Genomic DNA, 27,782 nt, shown 5'->3' with positions numbered 1-27,782 from the left:
ATGAAGAAAAATCTCGCTGCTAGAATGGCACAAAATTCATACTGACAGTACAAAGTCAAAGGATGAAAAAGAGTGTCACACTGTTTTGGTAGATCAGTCTCATAGAGTCTAAGGAAGAAGCAAGTGACTGGGACTTAGGTTAACTTTCGGTTTATAGAAGGTGGTGGAGGAACGTGCTCATTTAACACAATGAAATGATGTAAATGAAGAGACATTTTGGAATTCAGTGTCAGTGATTAGAGATTGTTAAGTCGGAATTGTAGTCCACAAGGGCAGTGGGTGGGAAGCATATGGCCTTTTTCCTGCCATTGGTGCTGCCCCTGATAGCCACAGGGCGGGATCGATCAGGAGTGCACGGGTGCAGTCCTGTTACTCTCCTGCCAGAGCTAACCTGAGATCTCAAACCACCTTAAGAAATTATGAGGATAGAGCTGGGATGGCAAACAGGCCTACCCTCGCACACCAATTCCAATCAAGTGGTAGTCATTGTGCCAACTGCTGTGTTGTGAGAGGTTCTGAGGCTGTGTCCAGGCTCAGTAGGAAAGAATATGGTGATCAATAAATAACACTGGTCTTGGGTATTTAGGGTGGTGATGGTCGATGGTGGGATGGGGTGGTATTTTGGTTTCGGGCTTGGTGGAAAAACAAAAAACATAGCACACTATACTGCAGAGCAGGTTGGAAATTCCTTAGATTCTGTTTGTAGAAATCAGTTCCAGGAAGTTCAATGAGGAACATTTTAAGAAAAGGGGAAAAAATTTGAGACACATGGCATGGAAAAAAGGGTAGATCAATAAGGCTACATTCCCACTGAAAAAACATCAATGCTCCACAGTAGGAGAGGGCATTTAAAACTGGGTTGGTACCAAAACTCCAAATCATCAAGTCTATTATTACTTAGGGTAAGAGGATAATTTAGTACAATGAGGCCCTGAAATGGATATCCAGTACTTATGAAATCCTACTGAAAATATCTTTAATTCTAGAAGGATGGATTTGTTGATACAAAAGTTTTTAAACATCTGAACTTCAAGTAGGTCATATCAAATCATCTTACCACAGAGCTAGCACCTTCACCTTTCTGGGTAGGTGCTCCCCTTGATCTTGCAAACAGGTCTAAATTTGAGTGGTGGTGAGGTCTATTCTGATTTCAAAGGGGATGCAGGCTTCCCAGTCCTTCTGCTAAGCAATTTTAAGAAAAATTGTTATTCAGAGGACATGATCTGGAAACAGATGGAAATTAGAACCGAATGCCCATCTGCAACACAAATTAAAACTCATTATCTTGCAGTCAGTCAAAAACAGATGCTAAATGAGTGTGGACATTCATCCCAAGGGGGGTTAAACTCAATCAACAATGAAGCTTGAAATGACAGCCCTGGGAGTCTCCTTAAAGCACTGTTGCCCAGTTGTCAGGACTGAAGAGTTCGCTCTTAAATTCCCTGAGCTCTTCATTCCACACTCTTCAGATGACTGTGGAGCTGTTCTCAAAGAAACACACTCAAGTTCAAAACTGTCCTGGTTACTTCAAAGGCAGAAAGTGAAGGGTGGCCTGGGATAGAGAAGGCATTTCTCTTTTAACCTCACCTAAAGACACCTCTTCTCTAAAGCCTCCTGTCACTTCTGCTAACAAGTTAAAATGCTCAGTGTGAAGCTTTATTCAAGCTCTTGACAAGACAGTGACTGACAGAAGATTCTACACTATCTGCTACCCTAATATGCTCACAATAGTCAATCTAGACAGGTATGTGGCATTATGACAGTCAAGAGAGGAGTTCAAAAAACTTATCACAATTATGAGGTATTGGGTGGGTTTTCCAGGAAGACCATCATGGAAAGGTATAAGCCCCTTTGACCTTCATCTTTCCCCTTGGCCACTAGAGGTGGGCAAGCTAGAAAAGCTGAATGATCAATGTTTTATATCAGACAGAAAGAGGACACAGAGTCATAGCCTCTCTGTTCCCAGAAGTAACAAACCAGAGAGATTCACAGTATGGTGTATTCTGAAGTCAGAGGATGAAAAATATGGCCTTTTCAGCTACTTTTCCAGCTCTGCGATTCTCTAAGTGACTAGGCCTCATCCTAGAATTTCTGTAGTCTTGCTATGTGATGATATCACAACTAAGACATTTTCTGTCATGCCATCTCTTTATTTCCTTTTTTAGTCTCCCAACTAGGAGAAAAAAAGGCTGGAGTTCCCTGGTGGCTCAGCAAGTTGAGGACCTGGCACTGTCACTGCTGTGGCTCTGGCTACTGGCGCCATCCCTGGCTTGGGAACTTCCTCATGCCACAGGTGTAGCCAAAAAAAAAAAAGAAGGGATTTTTACGGCATCTAGCAGGAAGGAGATTACAAACCATGCTGCCAGTTGTTGAAACCATCTATCCTTCAGGTCCCATGTAGAATCCCTCCAAGCCTGTTCCTCTCAGGGTATTAAATAATTCTCTTTGTGCGTCTACTGTAGTCTCATGATTTTATTTCTTAAGAAACGTGAGAAAGTATACAGCTTTTGAACTCTTTGTCTGCCACTCAGTCATCTGCCCACCTAGGAGCTTTTGTGATCAGGTCAAAATCACAATGTATCCATTGGGCTCCAGGGCAGAACCTCAGATGATTGTTGTACAGAGAAAATGAGGGAACACAGCTAAGACCAATACCAGGGAGCTCCCAAACGGCAGCTACATTTTCATTCCTTCATAAAAATCATAAAAATCCATAATAATTCATGGTTAGCAATAAACACAATCATTGTGCTATACCGTAAACCACACCTTCTGATCGACAGAAAATGAGAATGATAATAATTATTATAAAATAAAATAACAATGATAATAATGCCATAACTTAAGATTTTTCATGTAGGCCAGCTACAGAATTTATACAAAATGGAATAATTTAATGAAACAATACTGCTCTCTGTATAAGTTAAACATTTTCCTTCATCCTACCTAAGGGCTATAAATTACAGACACTAAATTTTAAATCAATGTCTCAACATAAAGTGTAAACAAATGGAGGGATCGAACAAGCAAAAGGAACTGCTCTCAATTCCCTCCTGCGTTTCCTTTTTGGCTGATGCAGTCAGTGACACCCAGAGAAGCGCAATGTTTTCGTCTGCATTGGAAATGGTTTAATACCTGTGTGCATAAGTCTTTCCTGATGTCCAATACGATGCAATGTTAAAGCCTCTCGCCATCCTCTCCAGGTCTTCGGCCTACAGAGGTTGTTGGCAGTAATTGATCTTGGGGGCAGAGATGGGAAGTAGGCCAACACCTGCTTTTATATAAAATTCTAGATAAAATTTTCCTTAAAGCTGAGGCACCAATGAAGTACCCTGGGATGCTTCTCAGAGCCCATGACCCTGGAGACAGGCAGGACAGTGTAAACTCTTTCTGATCGCTGCTCAGCACCAGTTGTTCTTTCTACGAATTTCCAAATCCAATTATTCAAGACTGCATTGACCCAAATATGTTCTACAAACAGCACTTAACAAAAATGCTCTCGTGGTGGGGGAGGGGGTGCCTTTTGCAAGTTGCTTATTTTGCCTTTATTCTGATGGTGGCGGCCAGTCACTAAAGCTTCCGGGATAGAATGAATTAATATAATCAAAACATGGATGATGGTTTGGGATTGGACATTGGGCAGACTCACACACATCCTAGCTGCCTTCAAAGACTAGTCTGTTTAAATCAACAAAACTGGTAGACAAGCACCCTGGTTCCAGGGAGCGGTGATCCCATCTTCTCCACAGAGCTGAACCGAAATAGTCTGAGAATGTACTTTTACAAATTCCCATGTGCTTTCCCAACACTGCTGGACATTCTCGTTTTGTCTTAGCCTTCTCTCCTCCTCAGGCTCTCCCTTCCCCGCCCCCATTTTCCCTAAAAGAAGTGGTCAACAGATGGAAAGGAAATAGGCTACAGGAAGATGGCACTTGAGTCTGAAAAATCAACACGTTGGTCAAGGTAATGCGTTTGCCAAGGTAATGGCATGGACAGCATTAAAAAGCGGAACACTTGTCAAGGACAAAGTTGGACGCTATCTGTAAGTCTCACTACCAAATGCTGCTTAAATTGTTTAAAAAATGAGATCAGCTTCCACATATACAGTTTTCTTTTTCCTCCCAGAGGAAGCACATGCCCTCAAAGACCTTGGGTGTAAGTATTTGGTCTCCAAACTTTTCTAGGTCATTTCCATCACCCATCTGGACAAGCTAGTTGAACTTAATGCCATCTGTTCTCAAGTTACCTGGAATTGCTTTTCTTTTGCTGTCCTTTTTTCTAAAATGCCCAGTATGTCTTGCTCTGGCTCTTCTTCTGTCACTTAGGGCCAAAAGAACTGGTCCCCTGTTCAAGTAGCAATAATACCTCCTGGCCCCACAAATTCCCAAGGATGTTAATTCCACTTCTTGTCTTTCCTCTTTTCTCTCTCTCTTTTTTTTTTGCAAGAAATTATTGTCTTTCTCTCTATCATATATAGTTCACTCTTTACAGTACAAAGTGTTAAAATGTCAAACAAAAATAAATATCAATGTTACAGTAGCTAGAATTTCAATAAAATAGATCCCTGCCATTCTTGATTGAAATGTTCAGTGAGACTTAATTTCATTTGGATTTCTTTTTTCCAGAGATTTGCGAAGTCTCATGTTCCTGTTATTGCAGCTCATTTCTAGGGGTAAGAAAGATAGGGCAGCTCTCTTCCCAGATTAAAAAGCAGGGAGAGAGTGGGAAGAGTCTGGGGATGGGATGGATGTGAAACGCCAGTATAGCCATGAGATCTTCAGGATGTGTATTCTTTCATTACCAAGTAGCAGAGCTGTAGTGTTGATTGGTCCTAACTGTGGCATCAGAACACTCCCCATCTGAAGAGTCACAGTCCGATTCTTCAAACTGCATAGGATTCTGCAAAGTCAAGACAACGTAAGACCTTAATTCTTTTCTGCACTCACTCAGTAAACATATACTGAATACTTGCATGTGACAGATACTGCGCTAGGTTGCTGGTGAAGATAAATGAGACTAGGTCCTGTTCTTGTGGGCTTAATGAAGAAAACATAAAGATGATGATGACAATGATGATGAAGGTGATGACAGTGATAATAGTGCCCCCATAGCCCACATATATTGTTACTGCATTCTAGGCACTGCTGCAAGTGCTTTAACATCTATTAACACACTTAATCCTCACAACAACCCTAAAAGATAGAGGCTGTTATCATACCCATTTTAAAGATAAGGGAACTGACCTATGGAGAGGTTAAGTGGCCCAATGCAGCACAGTGAGTTCATGGAAAGGCTGAGATTTGCATCTAGGCAGTCCAATTCCAGGGTCTACACTTCCAACCACTAAGCTATCCTGCCTCTCAGAAGGCAGTAGTGTGCATGAACTAAAGTGTTACACGGGCCATGATGGTATCCCCCGGGGCTGGTGGGGATGTAGAGGAGGGAGGCTCACCTCCTTAACCAAGTTGGAAGATGGGGCCAGAAGGAAGTGATGCTTGAGTTACATCTTGGGATGAAGGGTTCCTGAGCAGTTCCACGTATGTGCTTCTTGTGGGATAGCTGCGCCCATTTGGGGGGCGCTTTGTCATCTCTACTTCAACTTACTTCATGGAGGCAGTGTTTTATCTTACACTCCAGATGATAATTGTAAAGACCCTAGGGGACTTGGTATGTTCTAACTCAAAGAGCTCAAGGAAGGGAACAGTGATGAGAGAACAGAGGAGCCCCCACCTCATAGCCACGTTCTTCTGAGCACAGCTTGCCCAGAGACATCTGCGTCTTCACGCGGCGCACAGCACACTCCTTGTCGGAGAGCCCATCTGAATGCGAGGATATCTCAATGGGGATCTCCGGCGTCTGGGACAGCAGGTCATCTAGCTTCTCCGCCAGACAGTCTTCAAGTTTATCTGCCAACTCATCAGGACTGTTTGAGTGGTCACTGGTATTTCCCTCCTCTCCGTCAGACACAGAGAAATTCTCAGAGCTAAAGGTTGAATATGACTGGCAGCTGCTGATGCAGCGATGGGGCCTGGAACCACAAAGCACCAGAGGAACTTAGTCACCAGAACGGCTGCTTTCCTTTCCTTGTCACTCACAGCCTTGGTGGTGACGAGGTGTCCAGTGTTTCTCCTGCCCCTGAGGGTAAGTCAAATCCAGCAAGGCAGAAGCTGTTTAAAGCAACTGAGAGGAAATTTGAATGTCCCCTTTCATTTGGTTTATACATCTGTGCGGCCCCACACAACACACCAAAGCTGATGGCTACCGCTGGTCTTTGAGAAAATCAGCTCATGGGTATGAAGCTGTTCACACTGAAATTATGCTTCTTATTCATAGAGAAACAACCACCTAGATTCTCACAGGTGAAAGAGATTTGGGGGATTCTCTGGTCTGACTCATTTCCCAGAGCAGAAAACTGGAGGCAGAGAAGGGAAGTGACTTGCTCAAGGCCAGACGGCAGAGCCGGCCACAGGCCAGGTCTACTCATGCTCCTCCAGTGTCCTCTCCCTGCCCTCCACTGGGCCTGGCAGCTCTGGAAGGCCAAGTGCCTTCAGCACCCCTGCTGACCGACCCTTAACAGAAATGAGCCTGGAAGGGACATCCACTCTGCAGCTGTGGGCACTGCCCAGCTAGTTGGTGGCTCATTCCTGGTACCATCTGGGTTTAGCCCTGGTGAGGCAAATCTTCTGGGAGGAAGGAGAGGATTTACAAAAGTTCCTCATTTCTTTCCCATTGCTGACAGGTAGCCTAGTAAATACGAATGCTGTTAGCTTACACTGATTAAAAAAACAAAAGTAAAAATAAAAATAGATGGTGCTTTCCCTCTGTCATTGGCTGATCTTTCTGTATTTCTTAGGACACATCTGAGGTTGGCTGATGACGAGGCCAGGTGATGGGCTGGGGGTGGGGGTGTCAAGGACACACGAAGAGAGGCCAGAGGTGGGGAAGTCCATGTGGGAAAGGGAAGTTAAGGTAGGGCTCACACAACCTCTCAAGGCTGGGAATCCAGAGGGAGGCAGGAAGAAGGATATTATAAAAAGCAAAACCGTGAAGTAACAAGATTTGCATCATGGCAAGAAGGTGGGAATTCATCAGGTGGGCTAAGTTAATGACGTGACATAGGAACGAAAGCTGGAAGTAAACATAATTGTGATGCCCAGAGAGTGAGGTCAGAGGATGAAAAGGCATTTTATCTGGGTTCATTCTCTGCATAGGAGAAAACACAGCATCCAAGGAGACAAGTTAGCAATGGCAATGTGGTAGGAATAGCCCAGGGGATGAGAACAGATTTCATTTTTTTTTTTTTTTTTAGGACGACACCCACGGCATATGGAGGTTCCCAGTCTAGGAGACGAGTCAGAGCTACAGCTGCCAGTCCATACCATAGTCATAGCAACACCAGATCTGAGCTGTGTCTGCAGCCTACACGACAGCTCATGGCAATGCCGGATCCTTAACCCACTGAGCAAGGCCAGGGATCGAACCTGAGTCCTCATGGATACTAGTCAGATTCTTTTCCACTGAGCATGACAGGAACTCTGAACAGATGTCAATTTTGTGCGCAGCATAGGGACCCAGAATACAATTTACCAAAGTACGAGAAGTCCCTTGATTTCAGGAAATTTCTGGTTCTGGGCAACTACACAAATCTTCCTGGGGGTATTCCTAGAACCTTACTCTTCAAGAACAGAAAGCCTATTAGCAGAACAGGCCTCCTGGGAGAAAACTACCATCCATACTTCTACATAAGGACAGCTCTTAATTCTAGAAGTAGAGGGAGGTGGTCCTTCTTTAGTCCTATAAGCAAAATTATTATTGCTAGCTAGGCAGGAAGCTATTACCATGGATGGGCTAAAGGAGGACTCAGTTCATCTAGTCATACTTGAGGTCTAAAATCTAAGGCAGGGAGAATGGCTGTGGACTAAATTGTGTCCTCCCCAGATTCCTATGTTGAAGCCTTACCTGCAATATAACATGACTGAATCTGGAAAGAGGGTCTTTAGGAGGTAATTAAGGTCAAGTGAGGTCAAAAGGGTGGGGCCCCAATCCGATAGGACTGTGGCCTTATGAGAAGATGAAGACCTCTCTTTTTCTTTCTCCCCCACCAAGTGAGGACACAGCAAGAAGGCTGCTGCCTGCAAGCCAGGAACAGAATTCTCACAAGGGACCCTGGACTCCAGAACTAGGAGAAATAAATTTCTACTGGTTAAGATACTTAGTCAGTGGCACTTTGTTAATGACAGTCTGAGTAGACTAATATGGGGAGGTACACTAGAAACCAGTAAAATTACCCATAAAGCAGTATGGACATCTCATAAACTGCCCACTATATTCTGTTATAACCTCGAATCCATGTTTTCCTCATCTTGGAGTTCCTATTGAGTGATAAACTAGATAAACTAGAATCTGCTGTGCACAGCCAGCTGTTAAAGTAGGTAATGGGAAACCATGAACACAGTAGGTTCAAAGTTCCCTATTCAGAGGCCGTTAGAAAGTGGCCTGTGATGGAACTGGAGGTGTGGCAAACTCGGGATTCTCCCTGATTACACTGAGAGCAATTATACGTGTTTATCGGTTTTACCTCTGTCTTCGTGGAAATTCAACTTCACTATCTACTTCCCCTTCTTCCTCTTCAGAGGAGTCGTCTCCACTCTGAGGAGAACAAGGAAAAAAGAGTCTTATTTCTCTTTCTCTCTCTCTTTCACACACACACACACACACACACACACACAGTCCCCGTAAAAGATTTAATTATTATCAAGGGCACTAAAAAATAGCTTGTTCAGTGTCATTTTTAAACATACATCTATATATCTACCTATATATCACATATGTTTAAAATATAGATGTCTTCATTCATTCATTAGCAACTTTCCCTGGGTGTCCCTAACGACAGGCCCTGCACTAGATGCTGGAGGACATACAGAACCAGGTAAGACTGGGTTATCTTTGCCCTCAGGGAGATGAAGACTCCATGACAGTGCCCAGAGGTGAGTGATGAAGAGCGCAAACTGGGAAACTGGACAAGACGTCTTGGATGTTGAGGTAGTCTCTGGTAACTATTGTCACTAGTGGCTCTAGGCTCTGGAGACTCCAAGAAGAAGTGATCTTTCAGTTCTTCAAAGCCCAACAACTACTTTCTCCCCTTTTACGTAACAGTCACCTTTTCACTAATTTTATTGTTATTACGCTTACATCATCTCTACTACTAAGACAAGCATTATTTAAGGTCAGACCACATCTTGGTCTACTGTACTCCTCCTCCACCATTATTACAACACTGCATACAAAATAGTTGCTTAGCACATGACTGAGGTGGATGGGGGCATGGATAAGAGCTCCGGTCGGGACTTCTGAGGCCTCGTCATTGTTCTGTGGTTGATTTGGGAGGTTGGGTAGTGTCCCATCTGAGAGCATGATCTGCCCTGTGAGGGAAGATTCCACCTCCCTTCAAGGGCAGAGGAAGAGCCACACTGAAGATCAATTATCCTTAATCACACTGTCACGAGGCACTGGATCACTACAATCCTTTGTGAGGTGGGTAACTGGGCCCAAAGAGCTGTATCCAAAAATTGAGGATGACTCTTTCTTAGTGTCAGTTCTAATAATCTATCACTCTTACCCATCTGTATTCTGATCTGTTTTTTTGAGGAAGAAAGACAGGGATGGCGTTATCCTGACTGTGGAGACAAGCATGTGCCCCTCGGTAGCCATGGGGGTGTATCTCAATGGAGGGAAGTGGAGCTGCACTGTGGGGGTGCAGGTCTAGTGAAGTCAAATGTAGAAGGGGTGTGTTCCATGGCCTGCAGACCCGCAGATGCATCAAAATGGCATCTGGATGGTTCAAAGATACACGTTACTTGGGAGGGGACCAAGGAACTGGGTGATCACTAATGGGTGCAAGGTTTCTTTTTTGGGGTGATGAAAATACTCTAAAATTAGTTGTGATGATGAACAACCCTGAATAAAAAGAACTGAGTTGTACACTTTAAGTGGGAGAACTTTTTGGTATGGGGATTAGATCTCAATAAGATTGTTACCAAAAAGAAAAAAATATACATATGTTACTGGCCACAGGAATTAGAGGAGCAGAGAATGGATTAGCCCAAATCCACTGCACTACTCGAAACACAATTTATCTCTGGGAATGCTTGGTCAGTGGTAGCACTGTATGTAGAGAAGGGAATACAGTTCTGAGGCAGTGGCCCCAAGCTTCAGCTTCTTTTCTAGTAACTGTCTAGTTGACCAAAACATGCCCTTTCACATCTTAGACATTTTCATTCCTTCAACTGAACTGATGAATGAGATGCTATGAAACAACAGTTAGAACTGAGTGGGTGTTTTCTGAGTGCTAAATACTTTTCACACACAGCCTTACGCAAGATGAGTGCTAAATAGTTTTTACACATTTTAAGCAAGATAAGCTCACATTTTTGGAAGGTTGCCACATGCCAGGCCTGATTCTAAATGCTTTATCAACTCGTTTAATCTTCACACCAACCAATGAGGCAGGATCTACTATTAGCCTCACTTTGTAGATAGGAAACCGATGATTTTTTAAAAAGGTACTAAATATTTATGATTTTTATAAAGGTACTAAGTGGAAGAGTCTAGCTTTGAACTGGGGTCTGTCTGACTCCCAAGACTGCATCTAACCACAAGGGAGGAGAAGTAGATGGCCTCTCAGCTAATAAACCACAGGCAGCCAGTGGGCAAGGAGGAGAGGAACAGGCTTCAGGGACTGAGAACTGGCTAGGTCATGATGGTTATTAATTAAGTGATGTTTTTATAAAATACACTGTGAAGAAAGCTGGTTCCATGGGGGATTAATAGATGTTATTTTCATTTTTTAATTTTTTTGTCTTTTTAGGGCCGCACCGGCAGCATATGGAAATTCCCTGGCTAGGGGTCATATCAGACCTACCGCTGCCAGGCTAGGCCACAGCCACAGCAACACAGGCTCTGAGCTGCATCTGTGACCTACACCACAGCTCACGACAATGCTGGATCCTTAACCCACTGAGCGGATCAAACTCTCATCCTCATGGATACCAGTCAGGTTTGTTACTGCTGAGCCACAATGGGAACTCCAACAGATGTTATTTAAAAAAAATTTTCTTTCTTTCTTTCTTTTTTTCTTTTCTTTCCTTTTTTATTTTTTTTGCTTTTTAGGACCACACCCGTGGCATATGGAAATTCTTAGGCTAGGGGTTGAAATGGAGCTGACCTACACTGCAGCTATCAAGCCATGTCTGCCACCTACATACACCACAGCTCACAGCAACACCAGACCCCAACCCACCGAGCTGGGCCAGGGACTGAACCCACATCCTCAAGGATACTAGTCGAATTAATTTCCACTGTGCCACAATAGGTACTCCCAACAGATGTTATCTTAGGTGTTATTTTTAAAAGGCAGTATGTCAAGTAGGTGAGGAAATGTTGGATTAAACAAGGTTACTGCATGACTTCTCAAAGCCTAGGATTTTTTTTTTTTTTTTTCAGAAGTTCCCAGACCAGGGATCAAACCCACATCACAGCAGTGACCTAAGCCACAGCAGTGACAAGGCTGGACCCTTAACTGCTAGGCCACCAGGGAACTCCCAATCCTAGGATTTGTTATTGTGTACTAGGAATCTCTAAGAAGGGCCAGAGGATACTGTTTCCCAAACTTGTTTTGTAATGGGATCCTTCCTTCTTGCAACATCCCTTAGGACTAGGCTAGGGTAGTGGGTTCTAAACTCTTTTGAATACATATCCCTAATATATGGCTATTTTTCTATTTGTAAATTATATACATTTGAATCAGTTCCCTGATTCAGTAGTTTCTGATGTGTATTCCTTAGTCCATCACTTAAGCAGTGTGGAAAGTGCTAAAAGTAAAAAAAACATACGAACCCAAACCCTGCTATTTATGCTTTTATCATCTCATCCTTTCACAAAATGTATACTTTTTAATGTATGTTTTATAATGCATATGACAGGCTCTGACATTCCATGAAGGCAGTGAGCCACACTGCTGCTGTCGTTACACCTTACCTTCTGAAGGGGCCTGGTTTTTCGAGGTAGCACTGGGGGGGTGATGTGATGAGAGGTGCCAAGGGGTGATGCGGACCTACAGCTGCTGAATTCATTCTCTTCCATCTTCTCAGAAGCTTGGGCACTTTCCGACAGGGGATTGTGTGCTGGTGACTTGAAAAGGTTGGGGCTCCTCCCCCCTGGCTCAGCAGCGGGCAGGTCTAAGGACCCGCGCTGCTGCTCTGGCCTGCACTGGAGGCAGGGGTCATAGGGGTCAGCCTGACAACAGCCCCACGGGCCAGCCTGGCCCTTGTCTGGCTCAGAACTTCTCCAGCAATCTGCTGCCATGGCCGTGGAGATGAGGTCAGGGCTAGAGCCAGGCATCTGTCTTTGAGCGTGGTTGCTGAGTGGGCTCCGCAGGGCGGCCGCTGGGCCAAAATACCTCAGGTTGTTGGCGCAGGTTGCGATGTCCTGTCCGTGCATATTGAGTCTGGGATGGTGACTCTGAGACATGGCAGGAGGGGGTTGCTGGTATTGCTGCTGCAGAGGATTAGGGTGATGCGGAGAAGGATATTGGGACTGAGCTTGGTGTAGGTAAGTGGGATGGGGGGAATTTTCTCGCGCTGGCTGGTTTTTCAGGATCACCGCAAAGTCACTATGGCTGCCTCGGCTATTCCCACGGCGGTGGCGTGGTTTGCTCCGATATCGGCCCTTGCTGCTGGAGGTGGACATTTTGGGACTTCCAGACAAAGGGGATGCAGTGGGAGCCACTTCCACACTGGGGATACCTTCGGATCTCAACAGATCTGGCCTGGGAGAAAAGAACAGGTTTGGTTTTAAACACATGAAAACACATTCAAGTTTGGGGAAACATATCCCAGGCCTTAAAATAGACATACATTTTGAATCATGTTACACACACATGGATTTAACCAAGGGACATAATACATGTACAGAAAGATGTTGGAACGTGTTAGGTGACAGCTTTGTTTATAATAGCAGAAAGCTAGAAATAACCTAAATGTCCACATATAGAGGATTCCCTTTATTCCTTCTGGATTTCCTTCTGTACCTCATTAGCTGACTCCCTGATACCCTTTAAATTCTGCTTTACAGGCTTCTTGACTTCTTTCTCCAGTATCAGCCCTCAGCTTGGTGCCAATATGCCAAGGCATAGGCATGGGTTTTTGCCCTTGATCAGAAATCTGTCTGATGATGGATCCACAAGGGATCACTAAGGACGGAGGTCTGGATCCATGGAAGGAAACCTCAGCTAATTAGGCAAGAGGCTAAGTTCAGGGAGTTTGGTCTAGACACAGTCCCCTTGAGGGCTGGGACTAAGTCGTATCCACCCCTGCCTGTGGAGGACACTAGCAAGGAGTCTTGCTCATAGTACATACATAATAAACTTTTCAGGAAGGGGCAGAAGACAGTAGGAACAGAGGAGGAGGGAATTAGTAGAGAGTCCCGGAGGTTGCTCAGAGCCAGCACAAGACGGGCTCGTGTGGATCGACCCTGGTGTTTTACAGCGTTCCTAAAGGAGGAAGGGTCTCTCTTAGCCCACATGACTGAGTCAGGTGCAGGAGGAAGCCGGAGCCTGCAAGTAAGCCTTGTGCACACCAATAAATGGTTTCTGAACTGATGAACTGATTCATCACAGAGATCATGGGATGCCAGGTTCTTCCCACCAGAAAGCAGCCCCACTGTACTTTGAGACCAGACAGACACAAATCAGCTGGAGATTTCAGAGCTTTAGAGCCCACCTTTTTTTTTGAAACAAAAGAATCCTTTACTCAAATGAATTATTATGAGAAACCCAATATATAAAACAGATATAGTAAGAGAACAGAATGGTGGCTGCCAGAGGTGAGGGTTGGGAGCACAGGGTAGGTGAAATGGGTAAAGGGGGTCAAAAGGCACAAACTTCCAGATATGAAATAAATAATTCATAGGTAATGTACAGCATGGTAACTACAGTTACATAATACTGTATTGTATATTTTTAAATTGCTAAGAGAGTAAATCTGAAAAGTTCTCATCAAAGAAAAAAAATTTGTAACTATGTCTGGTGATAAATGTTAACCAGGCTTATTGTGGTGAGCATTTTGTAATATACACACAGGTTGAATCATTAAGTTGTACACTTGAAATTAATATATTGTTACATGTCCATTATCTATTTAAAAAACAAACGTGGATATAGCTGAAGAAGGGTGGAAGAGCAGAAGCCCTCCCCCACAGGGCTCCCCTGTTCTCTCTTCCCTGGGCAGAGAGACATCTGTACAAGCTCTAGGGGGTCCCAGACATTGCAGGGAAACCACAGATGCAGTCCTGCCTTCATCCTATGTGATGAGGCACCCAAACCCCAGCCAAAGTGGCTCCTAGTCACACAGATCATTACTGGTAGAATCCAGACAAGAAGTCTCTCCCAATTTCTAGTCTGCCTTGTTGGATGGTTAGAGAACAAGCTTGAAGGTATGTGAAAATCACTGGGGAGCTTGTTAAAATCATTGCATAGGTCTGGGATGGGGCCTAAGTGCCTGCATTTCTAACATGCTCTCAGATGATGCTGAACTAAGGACCACATTTTGAAGAGCCAGGCCTCACAGGAAATTAGTTGGCATCAGGCAGTAGGAGATGGGTTTTTCCTCTCTTTCAGGAAAAGCTGTTAGAGTCTTAGCACAGAAGTTCCAGATGTAATGGTTTATGATAAGGTGGGTAGGGTACTGTGTTCTCAGCATCTTTCTGTCTCAGAATCACAGCTCTGTAGTTGGTATCTGGATTGAGGAGATCCTGTGGCTTTTTACTGAAGAAAGAGAGCCTTCCAAGGCCCAGTTAGGGCATCTACTTACACAGTACCTGGCTAGGGCAGAACCTAAAAGAGAGTTGAGGTGAAAGGGTCATAAGTCAGGTGAAAGCTGTGTTTACTGGCAGTGCAAAAATGAAACTGATACAGCACTTCACAATTTACAAAGCACTTTACAATATATCAAACACTAATTTTCTACTGTTAACAATATCAATGGTACAGATAAGGCACTGAGGGATCAGACAGGTTAGTTGGCCTGTGTCTGTCACAAAGCTAGTAAATGGCAGTAGAATTCACAACTTGAACCCAAGTCTTTGGACACCAAGGAATAGTTCTTTCCTCATGCCAAGCATCTCTATATTATGAAGTATTCAGACTATCTTATTGGATTATACTTAACTGTTATGGACTTAGTGGGTCCATCATTGAACTCTCTCTTCAGTCTCTAACTAAATACAAACTGAAGGAGTTTCTACTGTGGAGCAGCAGGTTAAGGATCTGGCATTGTCTATGTGGTGCAGATTTGACCCCTGGCCCAGCACAGTGGGTCAAGGATCGAGGGTTGCTGCAGCTGTGGCATAGGTCAAAGCTGCAGCTCAGATTTGATCCTGGCTGGGAACTTCCATATGATAAGAGTGTAGCCAAAAACCAAACCAAACCAAACCAAACCAAACCAAAACAACAACACCCCCCCCCCCAAAAAAAAACCCTACAAACTGAAATATAGGCTAAAGGTTAGTGGATGGTTTCTCCTCTCTGGATCACCTTAGGGGTCACTGGCCTTCTGACTTGATGATCACTGGACTGCCAAATAATCTGAAACGTAAACCCTTCAAGGGGCAATCAACTAAAAGCACAACTATTTGCAGCTCTAATACCCACTCCAAGCTGCCTTCCCAGACAAGTTCAGCTTGTCAACTAAGCATCTATTGGTGCTGTCAAGCTCTTTCAAACACACTTCTTACAGCCAAAATAAAAGTAAACTCAAGCTTATATTGTGAAAAATTAAACAGTACTATTTTCTGCCCCAGTGAGAGAAATTTTCTTAGTTTTTGAATTTTTTTGTTCTTTTATGGCTACAGCTGAGGCATATGGAAGTCTGGGGTCAAATCACAGGTTAGGGGTGGAATCAGAGCTGCAGCTTCCAGCTTATGCCGCAGTCATAGCAACACCAGATCTGAGCCCCATCTGCGACCTATACTGCATCTTGCAGCAATGCTGGATCTTTAACCCACTCAGCAAGGACAGGGATCGAACTTGCATCCTTATGGACACTATGTTGGGTTCTTAAGCCACTGAGCCACAACGGGAACTCTGTTTTCCTATTTTCTTACTTTTAACTGTTGGCAGACTGCAGGAAGGAGCCAGCAGGTAAACTTGGTGCCTCATTAGTAAGCCAAAAGAAAAGAGGAGTTGGGATTCCAGGAGTGTTTTATGGTGGTATCTGAAAACAATTTGTCAGAGCTTGACCAGAAGATGGTCAGGCACAGTAAATAAAAGAAAAACTAGAATTAATCCATGTAGTTCCCCCTCAGAAGCTTAGGTTTTGTATTAGTCATGCTATGGTAGAATAGTCACCATTCTGAAAGCCTTAAAATACATGCTTGGTTTGCATTTCTCCATTACCTTTATTCTTACTGCATTTAGCTCAAGTCTCACTGGTGGGTCTATACCCCAGGTTAAGGGACATTTCTTTCTTTTGCATCAATTTCAGATAGGGTCACCTCTCCATTTCTTGAGAGGAATGAAGCTGTAGCAGAGCTTGGTAAAACTGGAAGAGCATTATAAAACTAAACTAATAAGAAGGAAAATGTGTTATAATTAGGGGAGAGGGCACCTTTAAAAAATTTAAAAACCCATTTTTTTAAAGCAACTGTGATTTACTAGGTGATCTCACATGTTGTTTTATTTAAACTTCACAAAAATCTCACACAGGAGTGGGGATGAGGGGAACTATATGGTTAGATATAGGCAATGATCAAAGTGTCTGCTTTTGCTTTTGGTGGTGGCTTTCTAGGCACATATCATCTTATGAAAAAGTACTAACTAAATAAAAGTGGGACATGCATGGACCAATGTTGTGCAAATCAAGAATTAGGGTGAATTCAATTCTGTGTACTAGAAGGCAAGAAAAGAAAAGAAAATCTCCTGTGCTACCCACAGGGTTGAGAGAGGCCAAGTGACACGGTCCAAAACATACGGCTTCTAATAGGCAGAGCCAGGATTTGGATCCAGTTCTCTCTGGCCCCCAGTTCATTTTCTCTTTTTGCTATTCCATGCTAAGATAATAAATATCATTGCTTCAGACAGTAAAAACTAGGTTTGTGGAGTCCATGACACACTTTCGCCCACCTTCTACTCTCTATCTAGAGGCAGGTGTGCTGACGATGCAGGAACCGTGTGGCCACACCCACCATCATCTGATAATGTATTTTGGGGGCATATCTCCCAGTTCTCTGCATATCAGGTCATGTAGGCGCTCACCGCTTGGCCTGCATCCCAGGTCTGTGAGGCACGCCTTTCCTCTTCATGAGCTTCTCCATGGCATTGGGGTGGATTATTGGACGGACAGGGTGTCGTTTGTAGGTCCCAGGATACTTCTTTTCCACTGCTTGCTCACGCCTGGAGAATGAAAAAAAAAGCCACCTCTCAGTCATGGCAGACAAAAAAGATGGGCAGAGTGTTTTCACAGGTTGACTCCAGCTCTAGATTCTGGCCACACCTAATAGATAAAGGCTATCTGAGTAACAAGGCAGCTATTTAGTTTAAATAGGAAAGAAAAAATACTAAATTCAAACTAACCTGACTTTATTTTTCTCTTCAGCTCGCAGATGGGCTCAGAGGCTGACCTTCCCTTCCCCACCAGGCCTTGTGTGAGACACAAAGCCATGGTGCAAGTCCCACTTATTTTCAGTAAAATGCTGTTTTAGTCAGGGCCCCAGGACTTCTTGCCCTTCTCAGGAACACCTGGAATCACTTGCAGCAGCCACCTTGCTTCCCCTGGGGGCAGTAAGCCCCCACTCATCCACTCCAAGCTTTTCTTGAAACAAGGATCCCTTTCTGAGACGTTCAGCAGGCTGAAGCTATAAATGCCTGTCAAGCACATGGTCCCCTAGAACCAGCTCTGTGACAACTCCACTCAACTGTAAGCCTCCCCGGAGCAGGGACCTGAGCACATCCCCTAAGGAATGCTTGGTGAATAAATAAAACAGCTGCCAGTTCTGAGGAACAGCAACCTGGAAGAGTAGGACATTTCAGTTGACTGATAGACCCAAATCAATCAGGACAGACAGTGGTCTGGATACGTACTTGATGAGCTCCTTCTCCCGCATTTCTAGCTGCAGCATGATGGCACTCAGTTCCATGTATAAATTATTAGCCCGCTCAAGTTTTCTCTCATAGTGTTCACGAATATCCAAAGCATGCCTATGAAACAAAACCCAGGAGCAGTGAAGCAGATTCATGTAGGGGAGAACTAGGGTCAGCTCTAATGAAGTAAGAACAGGATGATTTACCCCAAAAGCATTTGCTCAAGGGCCCTCCACATCTGAGGTTCCCTCGTCCAATGCAAGGACTCAGACAAGATGGAGTGGGAGATGGGAAGTCCAAGTTTTCCACTTAGTGGGTTAAGGATCCAGCATTGCCATGAGCTGTGGTATAGGTCACAGATGTGGCTTGTATCTCACATTGCTGTGGCTGTGGCATAGGACAGTGGCTACAGCTCCAATTCGACCCCTGGGTTTAGGTACCTCCATATGCTATGGGTGTGGCCCTAAAAAGACAAAATGAACAAACAAACAACCCCCCCACACACAAGTTTTCCACTTAGTTCGTTATTAAGGGCCATACAGAATAGCCAGGAGGGCCACAGATAAAATCTAAATGCAATTTGTGTATAATTTATAACCTTTATGCAGTGTTGGCAACATCTTAATAAAAATATGGTATAATATATTTTTAAGGGAAATATGCAGTTAAGGCTGACACCATGATCACTCACTCGTACTTATCCACAGTGCAGATCCTATCTAATCCAGTGGTTATCTATGAACTTACATTCTATCCCTTAATAGATTATGAGCTTCTTGAGCCCAGGAACTATATCTTATAAATTTCTGACCTTTCATATTGTCTAGGGCAGCAACTGAATAAACAAAGAGCACTGCTCCAGGAATCTCTGTTGCAGAGATATAAGAAAGGGAGATAAGAGAAGCAGGGGGAGACAATACGAAAGTGGTATAAAGGAGGGACTGACTTTCAGGGCAACTTTAAAAGAGAATAACAATAACCAGCAGAGGTAAGTGTGTGTAGAAAATGAAATGGTTCACAAAGAGGGTTCCTGCTAACATCTGAGGACCTGGGAATAGGAAGAGGTGAAGAAGAAGGGATCAGCCGACCTGAGCTCTTCTCTACGCCTTCGAATCAGTTCTTCATCTAATCGGTGAATACAAGTTCCTTCACTTTTGATCTTCTCAAAATGTTTCTTCACTTCTTCTCTCCATTCAGCCTGGGTGAGAGCAAAGTAGATTTTATTAATATTCCAGGAGTTTTAATCCCTGATATAACCATAGAATCATGAACAAGATTTTCCTCACTGTATGTTTCTACTAAAAAGCCTTAGAGATGTTCAATAAATATTACTTGATAGCAAAATATCTCATGTTAGTTATCTGCACACCCCATCCTACTCCTCACCCCATATTCTGTATTTAGTGTGCTGCAATTTTCTTGCAGCACTGATCACAAGAAACATCATAGCTGGAGTATTAGCCATCATCTCTGGAATAAAAGAGCTCAGTTTAAAGTCAGGATGGTGGCTGAGATAGCCTGGCTAGAAAGAACAATTCTGATAACCATATGGTAGAAGCACATGTCAGTGAGAATATGATCATCTTTGTATTGGACCAGAATTCCTAGCAGGCTTTGTTTATGAAAATATCTTGAGAAAATATTTGGATTAGAAGATTCAAAGGGCATGAAAAGAAGGAGATGGGAATAAAATATGAGGAATTATGCAGGGATTTGTGGATGAGAGAAAGAACAGAAAAGAGAGAAGGAGGAGTAGAAAGAGCATAGCCAAACACATTAGTAGTCTGAGAAAAATTTTAGGAGATGTATGGATATCTAGGATATGATTTAAGTTTTTCAAGATGTAAGCCTCTTCCAATTTCCTAAACCTTTAGTAAAGTCTCTGACATTTACCTTGACTTTGGATATATGTTTTTGTTTTGTTTTAAATCAAGGAAAGGTGCTGAACTTCATGTTTGGGTCAATGACAGGACAAGGATAAAGGAACAACCACAAGATGGCAGGGATGGGGAGCCAAGAATTTTAGGAAAGCAGAGCCAGAGTGTCCATGAAATTATAAATCTCCCAGGAATTCACAGACATGTTAAAAAGGAAATTGGGTGTTCCATAGGGCATAGACTTTCAGACTAACTTTATCTAAATTTTAGGAGGACAATCTCTATAAGAATGTAGTCTATAGGCCATTGCTAGAAAAACAGCTAAAGGAGATGCATCTTCAAATTTTGTATATGCTACCAACACAAGAAGCTGACAAGATTATTTACTGCTGTGGTGCAGGTTCGATGCCTGGCTTGGGAACTTCTGCATACTGTGGGAGCAGCCAATAAACAAACAAACAAACAAACAAACTGTATCATCTTCTAGAGCTAGTCTATTCCTTTTATATTCATGTTAAAATGATCTCTTTAGATCATGGAAGAAGTTATGCTTAAGTAATTGTCAAGTTACAGAATTTTTCTCCCCAAATTTGTTATTTCTCATTTATTTTTATAGAGGAAATCAAATTTCAATTATGTAGAAAACAATCATCTTGCTTATCTGTTCAAAATATATTAGATCTCCATATATATACATGTTGCCTGACCACTGGGGAGAAATTTCTGTCAGTCAGTTGACTTTCAGGCACCAAATCTGCCAAACAATGTCATCAGAAAGCCAAGATCCAGAATGTGCTGCCCAGTGTTTGGTAGCAGTCTTTGACTGTATCTAACCTGTAAATGCAGGTTTGGTTGAGCCCCAGGTAACACTGCTCTCTCAGCTATCAGATCAAAGTCATGAAGTAGGAAGAGTATTTGAGCTTTCAGAGCCCAAAGGTTGACAATCAAGAGTTATATTATTTAAAAAGGATAAGGGAGAGTGCCAAATGTGGGCCTTAAAGCATCCTCTTTTGTGAAAACCATGTCAGTGGATTCCTAGTCCAATACTTAAGGAAGGGACCAGGAAAAGGAATATCTCCCTCTGGTGGTGAGAAATCAGATATCACAGATTAGATTTTTTTAAAATTCTGGAGGAAATAAACCTCCTGACATCTAGCTTATGAGAATATGAAATTTAAAGAGAACTTTCTCAAGACGGACACTTATTAAGAAAGCACATTTCCCAAAAGAAGTTCCCTCCTATGAAGAGGGAACAGGATGTGTGGGAAAATACCAGGTACTGAGTGATAAAGTGTTTTCCCCAAAGGTATCGCATACAGGTTGATGTGAATTTTGGAGTTCTATCACATGTACTTAGAATCTTTATGTGACAGGAGTTCCAATTTGCACTTAATCTTTAATTTAGACATGTCTGGGCATATCCAAGAATTGGACATGGGCAAGCAAGCCACTTTGCACAGAGATTAAGGAGTCTCTGAGAGAAAACCTGAGGGAAGGAGGAGTCCTTGGGATCTTGACCTATAACAAAGCCATCAACATAGGAGTGGGGAGGCATTTCCCATTGTTTCACTAAAATGCCTTTACAAAACCTTGGGCCATAACCAGCACTATTCTGTGACCTTTAATATAATGTAACTCGGACTTCCTGTCGTGGCTCAGTGGTTAACGAATCCGACTAGGAACCATGAGGTTGTGGGTTGGATCCCTGGCTTCACTCAATGGAGTAAGGATCCAGCATTGCCATGAGCTATGGTGTAGGTCACAGATGCAGCTCGGATCCTGCATTGTTGTGGCTGTGGCATAGGCCGGCTGCTACAGCTCCGATTAGACCCCTAGCCTGGGAACCTCCATATGCCGTGGGTACAGCCCTAGAAAGACAAAAAAAAAAGTATCTCAATATGGAAAGGAACAGTTCATTGCACAAACAGGACAATGTGCAAACTTCAGAATCTTGAAAAGTCCAGAGCTTCAGTTATAGTAAAAAATAGCAGCTCCTGGCAGGTGATGGTAGTGCCTTACGGATACAACAGAATCCAATGGATGTCATCTGGGGACTACAGTCTTTTAGCAGAAAACAGCGCTAATCAATAAAGCAATACTCAGAAGGTGCTGGGTGGAAGACTGCTGTTCCAGCTAGAGTCAGTGGAAAGAACTGCAAACATTAATATGAGGCTAGGCAAAGCCTCCTTGCCTGCCCACTTGCATCTTTCTCTCTCTCTCTTTTTTTTTTTTTTTTTGCTTTTTAGGGCCGCACCCATGGTATATGAAAGTTCCCAGGCTGGGGTGGAATTGGAGCTACAGCTGCCAGCCTATGCCACAGCCACAGCAACGTGGGATCCAAGCTGTGTCTGGAACCTACACCACAGCTCACAGCAATGCTGGATCCTTAACTGACTTTGCGAGGCCAGGGATTGAACCCGCATCCTCATGGATCCTAGTTGGGTTCGTTTACCACTGAGTCACAAAGTGAACTCTCTTGCTTGCATCTCTCATATGCATCCTATTTTAATAAATCTATTTCTTGCCTAAAAAATAATAACATGAGGCTATTTGAAAAAGGATTGAATGAAATCCTGTTCATATTCCAGATAAGGCCTGCACACTCTTGGGCATATATCCAGACAAAACTTTCCTTGAAAAAGATACATGCATCTGCATGTTCATTGAAGCACTGTTCACAATAGCCAAGACATAGGAACAACCTAAATGTCCATCAACAGAGGAATGGATTAGGAAGATGTGGTATATATACACCATGGAATACTACTCAGCCATAAAAAAGAACAAAATAATGCCATTTGCAGCAACATGGATGGAACTGGAGACTCTCATCCTGAGTGAAGCAAGTCAGAAAGAGAAAGACAAATACCATATGATATCACTAATATCTGGAAACTAATATATGGCACAAATGAACCTTTCCATAGAAAAGAAACTCATGGACTTGGAGAACAGACTTGTGGTTGCCAAGGGGGAGAGGGAGGGAGTGGGATGGACTGGGAGCTTGGGGATAACAGATGCAAACTATTGCCTTTGGAATGGATAAGCAATGAGATCCTGCTGTGTAGCACAGGGAACTATATCTAATCCCTGTGATGGAACATGATGGAGGATAATGTGAGAAAAAGAATATATATATATATATACGTGTGTGTGTGTGACCGGGTCACTTTGCTGTGCAGCAGAAAATTGACAGAACACTGTAAACCAACTATAATGGAAAAAATAAAAATCATTAAATCAAAAAAAGGTTAAAATGGCATATTATATACATACTTAATTTATATACAGTAAATTCTTATATAAAAAAAGAATTTGATTCTTCTAGCCCTATAGTGGGAAATCATAGATTCTGAGTCAGAAAGGCTTTAGAAGTCATGCAGTCCAACCTCGGATTGGCACACAAATCTCTACTGCCTCCCCAGGTAAGTGCCCAGCCTGTGGCTAAGCACTGACTTGCTCTTGACACAATTGCTCTTAAGGTAGTAGAACAGTGTGTCCCTATGATAAGCCATCTCTGCAACTTCCAGCCCCTGAATTTCTGGTGGTCCTGGTGGCACTCGAAAGGAAACTAGAATGGTGCAAAGGCAGAGGACTGGGGAAGAGCGCAGAAGCAAGTCACCTGACTCAGCTCAGCTCGGGTCTGGAACCAGGCTAAAATGTTTTCTAAAGTCTCAGATCGAATGTACTCGAATACCAGGAGCAATAATTGCCTACTTGGAAAAATGGGTTATTGTCAAGGAATGAAGCAATAGCTTTGGCAGAATCTAACACTGTGCTGAAATTGGTTCCTTTGTTCATCTGTTCTATATATGCTGCTTCTTTATACATGTGCTGTTGATGAGAAACAGATGAAGCATCTTCTCTCAGGAAGGAGTCAGCAGGGCTCTTGGCAGCCCTCTTGACTGACAGTTCTGGGGGAGGGTGGGCCCAGTAGCTAACAGCCATTGATTGATAAGTGACGTGGGGAAGATTCTGTCAGCAAGCAAGAGGCAAGGCTTCAGGGCTTCAGGTACAAGGATGCTATCAAAAAGCAAAACTATGTGCTAAACAATCAATTCTTGTCCGCTGGAGGAGGATAAAGTCAAAATACAATGAATAGGAACTCCCTAGCTGCCATTTTATCTATCTCAGGAGTTCATGAGAAAAAGTACCTGGAATGTTCATACCTCAAAGGAGGCTTAATTTTTCTAGTTTTGTGGCAGGGGGAATAATCACATCTTACAATCAAACAGTTCTTTACATTTTATAATGCATTTACATTTTTATTATCTTATTTGATCCTCACCGAAATTCTACAAGGAAGGGAAGAGATGATTATCTTCATTGTTCAGATGAGTAAGCTGAAGTTTAGGGAACTATAGTAACATATTTAAGGTCACAGAATGGGGTTTAGGCTCCAAATCTGTTACTTTTCCCAGCACCTCTCTGGTTAGTCCATAAATACTTTATTATAATTAGCCAGAGATACTCTGAATTTCAGACCCAGAGACAAATCAGCTTGTAAATACCTGAAAACTTCCAGGAACTATTTAAGGAGAGGTGAAATTTTATGATGGAATAAAAATGTGGAACAATTTATGAATCATTAAAAGATGTCCAATGCACTGTTTCCCTTCCCTTCCTTATCCTTCCCTTCCTCTCCTTTTCATATTCTTGCTCTAAAAGAACCTTTTCTGAGTTCGATTTTAATGTTGCGTATACGTATTAGTAGAAGTGAATTGGTACAAGTGAGGACACCGCCTGTGGGTACTTGGTTGTACTGCACAGGGCTATGCTTATGCTGGATACTCAGAAAATGTGGCACTAGCTTTAAAAGTGATATTTTGGGAGCATGCAAGTAAAGTCTGTTTAGAACTTGATGTTTTCCAACTATGTATGGTCATCCTTGTAATGACCTGTGACTTATTACCTTTTTTTTTTTACTCAGTGAATTTTATTACATTTATAGTTGTACAATTGATCATCACAACCCAATTTTATAGCATTTCCATCCCAAAGGTGACTTACTACTCTCACCAAACACTGCTTTTCAAAATTGTGGTATATGTATAGTTTTACTGTAAAGGAAGCAAAGCTGTGATTGTAATCATATCCTAAAGTCTGGGATTCCTAGAGTACTTAATATAATTCTCTTCCATTTCAGAAAAGGGCCTGAGTCTTCCTCTGAATACTAACAGAAGAAAATATTTGAAAGATTTCTTATCTAGTAGCCAATACCTACATGTATTTGTATAGAAGGGCAATAGTTCTAAGAGACCTAAGGGAATTTACCTGAATGCATATCAAAGAACATAGGAAATGTCAAAAGTTATCCTCTTATTTTCACTAAAATAAAAACATTTTACTTATTTAATAATTCCTCAGAATCACTAAAAAACTAGAGGGGCAAGCCAGACTAAAGATACAGCGTGGGGAGAGCTGGGTTTGTGGGTCATAGACAGTGTGTTAGAACAGGGCAGCAGGGTAAAAGTCCCTGATTCCTTAGAAACTGCAAGAAACCTCGTGCCTTAATTGAGATAATCCCCAATATCTGGTGGGTGGAGTATCTCTCTGTTTATCAGACACTAGAGAAGCATGAACTCCAAGCCTCTGGTTGGGCCAGGTTATTACCTGGCGTACGTAACTCCCACGGATGATCCCCTCCCAGTCCAGTTTGCTTTCAATGCATATTTTCCTGGTAGGTAAACTCATCACCCATTGGAGATGGGGGGCTATTAGCAATAGACTGAGACACTAATTATTAATAAAATGTCTTCTCTGAGAATGAATTTTTGAAATGATAATGGAAGTCAATGCAGAGATGGAATTCATGTTGCAAAAATTCCTTTCAGAAAGTGAGACAAAGCTGTATAAGAAATTGGGTAATACTATATTAAATTCTACAAGCATAAGCTATAATTTAAGATCATCACTTTATTTTAAAAGCCAAAGTTTCATATAATTTTATTCCTTTTGCTATTGTCTGGGTCTGGTAGGGGTAAGGATCTCATACATACCCATCCCCCACAACTCCCTATCCATATCGATCATGGTAGGACTACTGATTCTTATGCCATTTACAGCATCTTATTGATTAATTAATTAATTTTTTTTTTTTTTTGGTCTTCTTAGGGCCACACCCAAGGAATAAGGAAGTTTCCAGGGTAGGGGTCAAATCGGAGCTATAGCTGCTGGTCTATATCACAGCCACAGCACTGTGGGATCCAAGCCACATCTGTGACCTACACCACAGCTCAACGCTGGATCCTTAACCCACTGAGTGAGGCCGGGGATCGAAACCAAGTCCTCATAGATACTAGTCAGGTTTGTTACTGCTGAGCCACAATGGGAACTCCCTATAGCATCTTATTTAATAGCCATAAATTTATCACCAATGCACCCATTGTCTTACAATGTGCAATGGCAGATTCTCTTGTCAAGAGGTGAAGCCTATTTCCCAATCTGGGTTAGCTTGTGACTTGTATTAGCCAATAAGACATTAGCAGCCACGATGCACACACAGGCCAGAGAATCACCTGTGCACTGGGGCTTGCTCTCTTGCTGCATTTGCTACTCTGAAGACCACAGAAAAAGCTCAAGTTGATGAAGGCAGGAAGCTGCATGGAGGAGAACTGAGGTGCTCTAGCTAATAGCCAGCCAATCACCCGACTTGTGGATGAGGTCATCTCCCAGCCCCTCCTGGCAACTGACTGCAGACTTATGAGTGAGCCCTGTCAAAGTCAGCTAAAGAGCTACCCAGCACAAATCGCAACCCACAGAACAGCTTATTATTTTTAGCCATAAGGTTTGGGACGGTAATACAGTAAAGACTAACAGATACATTAAATTATATTTTATTTGGTGCCACTAGGTGACACACTTAAAGTTAGAGAAAAGGTTCTCTCGGGGCCTAATTCTACCATGGGCTCTCTCTGGTATTTAACTTTCCCCTTCCATCTTTTAGCTTTTCTAACTTTAAGGACAGCAACACTTTCATGAAGGTCAGCAGTAATTCTAATTCAAATGTATGTACACCACCATTTTCATATCCTCTTTTCTCTTAAAAATTTCACTAGAACCCACTATGAAGAGGACATTTTAATACACGCTATTTTCAAATAAGAGACTAATATGTTAAGTGCTTAAAAAACTGCAAATGTCATACATGTGAGGTATCATTATTGTTTCACAATGAATTGAGTTATATAATTATTATAAGAATCAGAATACTCTTTTCCGAGAAGTTGTTCTTTCTCACCGAGAGCTCCTGATAAGTCTCTTCAGTACAACCTGGAAGAATTTCCAGACTTACCTGAGACTTGAAGTAAGTTTCTTGTGGGGTGGCAAGTACATCTGCAGATGCGATGTCTAAATGCATGAGAGTCTGCCGAAAAGACGGTCGGTTGCGAGGTTTACTCTGCCTAAAAGTTTAAAAAAAAAAACCAAAAAACAACTTGTGCATTTCAGCGGTTTCAAGGAGGATAAAGATTTTATTCTACTTTATAAAAAACATTTTTGATTCCATGTGTGGCGATATCTCAGGTAGTTTTGAAGAGCAAAAGGAAGATGCAGTTACAAGAAACCTCTAAATGAACTGGAAATCTCTAGGATCTGTTTGATAATAATGATTCTTTAGCACTGGTAAAGTAATGACAGCTATCGTATACTAAGGCCTATGATTTCAAGATGTCATATCAAATTCTTTACCATTTTTATTAATCATAACACAACAACTCTATGAGTAGGTGTTATCCCCACATTACAGATGAGAAAACAGAGTTGGAAGGTAT

General features: G+C 42.5%; 1 protein-coding gene across 1 annotated transcript in view; it reads right to left on the bottom strand.

Moving 5' to 3' along the window:
• Positions 1 to 2,457: 2,457 nt before the first annotated feature.
• The window catches only part of MAP3K13 (mitogen-activated protein kinase kinase kinase 13), a 172,628-nt gene continuing 147,303 nt past the window's right edge, over positions 2,458 to 27,782 (bottom strand). The window contains exons 8-15 of the mRNA XM_047788263.1: positions 27,305 to 27,413; positions 19,222 to 19,331; positions 18,134 to 18,250; positions 17,309 to 17,446; positions 12,037 to 12,826; positions 8,579 to 8,649; positions 5,731 to 6,028; positions 2,458 to 4,899 (exon numbers count right to left, since the gene is read on the bottom strand). Of these exons, the coding sequence (XP_047644219.1) occupies positions 4,798 to 4,899; positions 5,731 to 6,028; positions 8,579 to 8,649; positions 12,037 to 12,826; positions 17,309 to 17,446; positions 18,134 to 18,250; positions 19,222 to 19,331; positions 27,305 to 27,413 (1,735 nt within the window). The 3' untranslated portion in view covers positions 2,458 to 4,797. The remainder of the gene's footprint in view (positions 4,900 to 5,730; positions 6,029 to 8,578; positions 8,650 to 12,036; positions 12,827 to 17,308; positions 17,447 to 18,133; positions 18,251 to 19,221; positions 19,332 to 27,304; positions 27,414 to 27,782) is intronic.

The sequence above is a fragment of the Phacochoerus africanus genome, chromosome 1 (assembly GCF_016906955.1).
Source record: "Phacochoerus africanus isolate WHEZ1 chromosome 1, ROS_Pafr_v1, whole genome shotgun sequence".
In the NCBI taxonomy this organism is placed as follows: Eukaryota; Metazoa; Chordata; class Mammalia; order Artiodactyla; family Suidae; genus Phacochoerus; species Phacochoerus africanus.
Note: the sequence above shows the minus strand (reverse complement) of the source record. Positions and strands in the feature narration are given on the sequence as shown.